Source organism: Poecilia reticulata, linkage group LG3, assembly GCF_000633615.1.
Source record: "Poecilia reticulata strain Guanapo linkage group LG3, Guppy_female_1.0+MT, whole genome shotgun sequence".
NCBI classification, from domain to species: Eukaryota; Metazoa; Chordata; class Actinopteri; order Cyprinodontiformes; family Poeciliidae; genus Poecilia; species Poecilia reticulata.
Window position 1 is genome coordinate 33,802,639 of NC_024333.1, and position 5,896 is coordinate 33,808,534.

The window sequence follows — 5,896 nt, forward strand, 5'->3', positions numbered from 1 at the left end:
AAGTGTTGGTGCCACATATTTTACAAACTGAGATGTGAAAATACCGTTTTTATTTTATATTTCTCTACATGTGCCAGCCAAATTCTAACAAGCATTTTATCCTGGTAAAGGTAAGGTATATTCTGGCAGCTATTTTAAGACGTTTGAGTTTTTCTCGAACTAAATTGCAATAAACTGGCGCCTGCAGTGTAGATAAAATACAGACTCTAGGAATCCAGCAGTAATTTATGGGGATCAAAAACTAACGGCAATATTTAGCCTGTTATAACAATAGAAAAAAATCGGTTTTTAACCTAAATAAGTATTTATTTAGCAAGCTAAATATTTAGCTTCTACGCTAAATATTTGTCGTTTGAAACCCAAAGTAAATGTAGTTTTACTAATTACAGATCCTCATTTTCTTCCAAGGTAGCAGTATTTTGTTTGTCGTTTGAAACCCAAACGACAAGTATTTACGTTGATCTCAGCTAAATATTTAGCTAATATGCTACTTCATGTGCCAGTTATCGGAAGTGGACTATCAAAATAAAAGCTCTGTTTTACTGACTCCCGCATGTGAGCTCGCGCTGTGTTGACTAATTTCTAGAAGTCGGTATTGTCATTAAAATGGCTCGTACCGTGTAAGGTGAAATGTCGCACATGTCGAGAGGAAAAGCTAAGAAGTGACATGAGCTACATTTAAACGAGTCAGTCACGCCAGCACAAGTTTAAAGATTCGAAAAACCCAGCTTTATTTTGGTGGTCCACTTCCGGCTATCGACAAGCTAATTAGCACTTTGCCTGTTATAGCTAATATTTAGAAATATTTGCTATAATACCTATTATTGTGATATATGCTCTAGCTATTATGATAGCTATAGCTAATAAGTAATGCTTAGAAATATTTAGATCGTAAGCTACATATTTAACTTGGTAGCGTAATATGAAGTTGGGAGCTAAGAATTTAACCGCAGACTAAATTTGGCTTGTCTGTGCGTATGGCGGTGTGTTAGGGCCATTGTAGATTAATAAAAAAGGAATAAATGTCATCCAAAAAACGAAGCAATTTTGAGAATCTAAAAAAATTCGTCAATTTTTTTTTTATTTTGAAAATAAAAATATTCTCAAACTTTTGTCCATCTCAAAACTTTTTTTTTTTTTTTTTTTTTTTTGCCAGAAACGTCCTCCTTTTTTCTATCTACAGTGACCCTAACATGCCGTCATATTATGGTAATTAAATATTTAGAATGGAGCTGGATGTTTAGTTTATTTATGAATGTGTAAACATGGAGAAAATTACAAATATTAAATCTCATGTTTTTTTTCTTAAGTAACTCAAATTATTGCAGTTAATTTTAGACTGTAACTTTACAAACAGAAGCCGATATCTATGAAATCCAGAAACTACAAAGGCATGGATTATTGTTCTGCGGCTTTTCTGAAGGATCAGATCATAAATACTGGAAATATAACAATTATATTTATTCTTGCTGAGTGGGACTGAGACATAATGAAGGAATCTGGATAACTGATAATATTTCTGTACAAACTTGTAGAACCTCTGACCCAACATAAATCCCTCAGAACCGGTCCAGTCCAGGCAGTCTCTGCCGTCAGATTGAGACGGGACAGATGAGGATGCGGTCCTCCAGCAGGACGCTGAGGATGAGGAACACAAAGTACAGGACGAACATGGTGACGCCCAGCTTTTTGCTCATCTTCCAGCGGCAGGCGGCGATGGAGATGATGACGAAGAGGAGCATGAGGAAGAGCAGCACGATGGCGCAGAACAGGCCGTTGGAGCTGACCGCCACTGGCTTGTCATAGATGACGGTGTAGATGAGCCAGGGGACGGGCAGGCTGGAACCACACAGGGCAGGAGCGCGTTAGACGATTATTTTTAATGATTTCATGCTTTTATTAACCAGAAATGAATGTTCATTCTAATTATTGTTGAGAAATCACAGCCAGAATAGAAACCTGCCATCTGGTTTAAATATTAAACCTGTTAAATTTCCTGGTTTGAAAAGTTGAAAATGTGAGACTTTTGAAAGTCAGAAATGTCCTCCTTACAGAACAAAACATTTTTCAGTGCCACCGTTTACTGGAAAGTTTTATTTTGAACTTCCAGTTAATGGATCGCTCACCCAACTGTGATGTCAAAGATGTTGCTTCCCACGGAGCTGGAGACGGCCATGTCTCCCAAACCTTTCCGAGCTACAATCACGCTGGTGATGAGATCTGGGATGGACGTTCCTGCCGCCAGGATGGTCAGACCCATGATCTCCTCAGAAATGCCGATAGTCTCGCCTACCTGAGAGCACAAGAAAACCCCCCAACAATAATAGAGAATAGCTAAAAAATAACATCATGAACATCATTAAACCCAATTGAGATGCTGTGCCTTGGGCTGCTTTCACACCTGATGGCTCGATTGGCTTGGAAACCAAAATTACAACATTTGTTACATTTTCAGCTGCTGCAAACAAACCAAACCTTTTAGCAACCTGCTGTTCGCATATGAAGGACTCACCAACAATTACTAACACTTGATTATTTTTAAAGGTCAGCACTGTTCTTCATATTCAGTAAAAACGGACCCACCTGATGCGCCCACCACACCATCAGGTAGGAGAAGATGCCGATCCAGAAGATGGAGCCGATAAACGTGATGATAAAGAATCTTCTGGACGCCTGGAAAACGATTTATGTTGCATAACATTTTCAAAACCCGAAGCCTCTGAACAAAAACTCACGGAGTCAGATTAAAACCAACAGAAATCCCGCCACAAAATCCAGCTTTAGGCTTTAGGAAAGTTTCAGCTGTTGTGATGATTGTGATGAAGAGTAATTGCTCACCGGGTTGCGGACGTCCGGCAGCGTGAGCCACAGCGGGAACACGATGGGCAGCAGGAACAGGTATGTGGCCTGTTTCCGCGGCCTGTCGGGCCACTCCAAGGACAGCGGCTCGCTCTTCTCTTCCTTCTCTTCTTCTGCTTCTTTGTTATCATCGACTTCCTCCTGTTCCTCGCTCTCACTAGAGTCGCCGCTTTCGTCTTCGCCGCCATCTTCCTCAGCGCTGTCCTGCGATCCTCCAGTTTCTCCAGCTGATTCTGCTGCCTGCAGATAGAAGATTGATTTTCAGAAACATGAGTAGGGATGCAAACAGTAAGTCCTCTTACGATTTCCTGTCATTAGGTTAAAATTAGTTTCAATCGTTCGACCAATAATGCCCGCTGAGATCTTCGTTCAGTGTTGCAGTTTGGCAACCATCCAGCAGAGGGCGCCGCTGGTCAATCCTTATTAGCGGAGCCTTTGATACAGAAAGAAAGATGGCGGCAAAACCGTCCAAACAGACTCCGGTTTGGGGGAGAAAAAATAACTTCATTCCGTTCTGTTTTCAAAATATAAAAACTCGACAACCTCATTAGGTTTCACATTAACAACACTCATTCAGTCGTTAACTTTTAAACCAAAAATTACGGCTGTGCTACGAAGGCGAGGATGTGGCAGAAAAAGGCTCAAAGCTAACTTCCATCCATTAATCTGACCTTTTTTTTTAAAATTTTGATTCATCCTTTGCTATTTTTTTATTCTAGTTGTTTCCAATTAACACAGTAATCTTTTAAAGCAGTCTTGATAACAATTCTTCAGTTTATTTGAAGTTAATTCAGAGCTTTTCTCTGGACTTTTATCTGTGTTTTTGTTTTTAGTTTTCATCTATGCCTCAGTATTTTATAAGAAATCATTAATTTTGACATATGAAGGATTAAGCCATAAAAAAGTCTTGGCTCAAGTGATTTACCATTTCAGACAAGTTATCTGAGAATCAGTTTTGAACTGGATCAACCAACACACAGACACAAGAAATTATATTATAAAAGTATTAAAATCAAAGTAAATAATCTCAAAACAACAAAGTTTGGAAAAATTACAAGTAGAAAACATCAACATTTCAAGTAGAGGAAATCTCTGAAAATTAACCTAAAATGTAGACCTGCAGCATTATTACTTTAGTTATCAATATTTTGATTTATTTATTGTGATAAAAAAAAAATTTGGGACAATCTACAGATTTTCCATATAAGCCTGTTTATAAAATAATAGCAATACATTAATGCAAATAAACAATTTGATTCCTATTTCAAACAAGAAAATAAACATTTTACTGACTAAAACGCAATAACATCACATTCCTTCAGTGATCATTTAGAGCAAAGGATGCATCTGAAGATAAAAAAAAATAATTATCCCAACACCAACATGTAAAAACCTCAGCCCTTTCTATGCATGTCAGATGCATGTTTAGCAACCAAATGTGAAATATAAAGACTCAGCAACATACATCGTTTGTTTACAGAGATGTTTGCGCTCACTTCAGTTTCACTGCAAACTCAGACTGGTGGCACAAAGACAACGCCACAGAAATGTAAGTTTTTGAGCAAAACTGTATGAAGAGTGATGGTGTTAAATCGCCCTTTAGTGTTTTACCTAAATCAACCAGAAGATTTTAAAAGTCTTGCCTTTGACTCCTCTGCCTTTTCAGAGGTTTTCTGAGGAGTTTCCTCTGCTGGAGGCTGCGAGGTGGACGGCTGAGCTGCGGCGCCCCCTGGTGTTCCAGCAGGAGCAATTGACTCTGACTTCTGTTTTTGGCCCGCTTCTTAAAAGCAGACAAAAAAACAAAACAAAACAAAGACAAAACAGAGTCAGTCTCTATTTTGGCTTTATAAACTAAAAGCTGGAGCAATGTGAAACCTTTTCAGGAGCTACACATGTACCAGAAATTACCGCTGCAGATTCTGCAGGAATGAAACTGTAGCTCCAAACATTTAAACAATCTTAAAAGGGAAACGGTCCCGACTTCCTGCTGTCAAGAAATCACCTCTGACTCTGTCAGTGTTGAACCAATTCTCTCTTCTAGAGGAAGCTAGCTGCATTTCCACTGACCGTAGAATGACAAAATTAAAAAAAATTAATTTGCTTAATTTTGAAAAAAAAAAATTCACTTGTTTTTTGGTAAAAAGTTTTGGTGCTAGAATCAGGTGTTTTTTGACCGCTTCAAAATTAATTGGTTTCCATTACAAAATGAGTGCAAAACTTTGTCAGTACTCTGCTAATGTCGAAAAAGTTTAACAATTGCAGTGTTTCCATTAAATAAGAAACGTAATTAAAATCACATGTGAATAAGTGAAAAGTTGCACCGTCATCCTCCATGTACTTCCTGTTGTCGTCTTCTTTGTGGTTTCTGCCAGCGGCAACATCCTGTTGTTGATCATGTGACTTGTGTGATGTGAAAGACGTGTTTCCTTTGGAGTTTTACAAAAAACCCCACCTCATCCTAGCACAAAACATTTTAGCAAAAAACAAGGTTTTTCGAAATTGCAGGCAAATTTATTTACAAAATGTCAAATTGCGCAATTAAAACGATCTTACAAGTAACTTTTCTGCAAGATTAGGGAGCTTATTTAAGTCAATAATTCCTTAATATTTATAAAAAAGTTACACTAGCAGATTATTTCACTTGTAAAATGGCAAAAATGTCTTGTTAGAAGTGAAATAATCAACCAGTGGAACAAGTACTTTTCATCAATACTAATTTTCCTTGGATCAAAAATCTTGAATAATAATCTGAACTTGAATGCATTGATAGAAAACTAGAATCAGTTTGACTTCTGAATCTGTATGACTGGATTAACTGTTTTTCCCCAGAGGCAATATTTGTTGTGGATTGGCGCTATATAAATAAACTGCATTAAATTATAGTTAAGACAACAAAATACACTTTAAACATCTGTAAACTGATCAGCAACATGCAGCCAACCGAAACATGAAACTGAAAAAAGAGGAATATTCTCCTCCACTGTTTACCGTGTTTCCCCGATAGTAAGACACCCCCGATTGTAAGACGTATCGGGGG

General features: G+C 37.8%; 1 protein-coding gene across 5 annotated transcripts in view; it reads right to left on the reverse strand.

Annotated features, from left to right (window-relative positions):
* Window positions 1-1,437: 1,437 nt before the first annotated feature.
* The window catches only part of LOC103462924 (sodium/potassium/calcium exchanger 1-like), a 15,632-nt gene continuing 11,173 nt past the window's right edge, over window positions 1,438-5,896 (reverse strand). For 3 of the 5 annotated variants that reach the window (XM_017304035.1, XM_017304034.1, XM_017304032.1), the window contains 5 exons: window positions 4,503-4,639; window positions 2,839-3,099; window positions 2,584-2,673; window positions 2,127-2,293; window positions 1,438-1,839 (listed from right to left, as the gene is read on the reverse strand). In XM_017304035.1, the coding sequence (XP_017159524.1) occupies window positions 1,593-1,839; window positions 2,127-2,293; window positions 2,584-2,673; window positions 2,839-3,099; window positions 4,503-4,639 (902 nt within the window). In that variant the 3' untranslated portion in view covers window positions 1,438-1,592. The remainder of the gene's footprint in view (window positions 1,840-2,126; window positions 2,294-2,583; window positions 2,674-2,838; window positions 3,100-4,502; window positions 4,640-5,896) is intronic. The other 2 variants (XM_017304036.1, XM_017304033.1) reach the window with 1 other exon arrangement.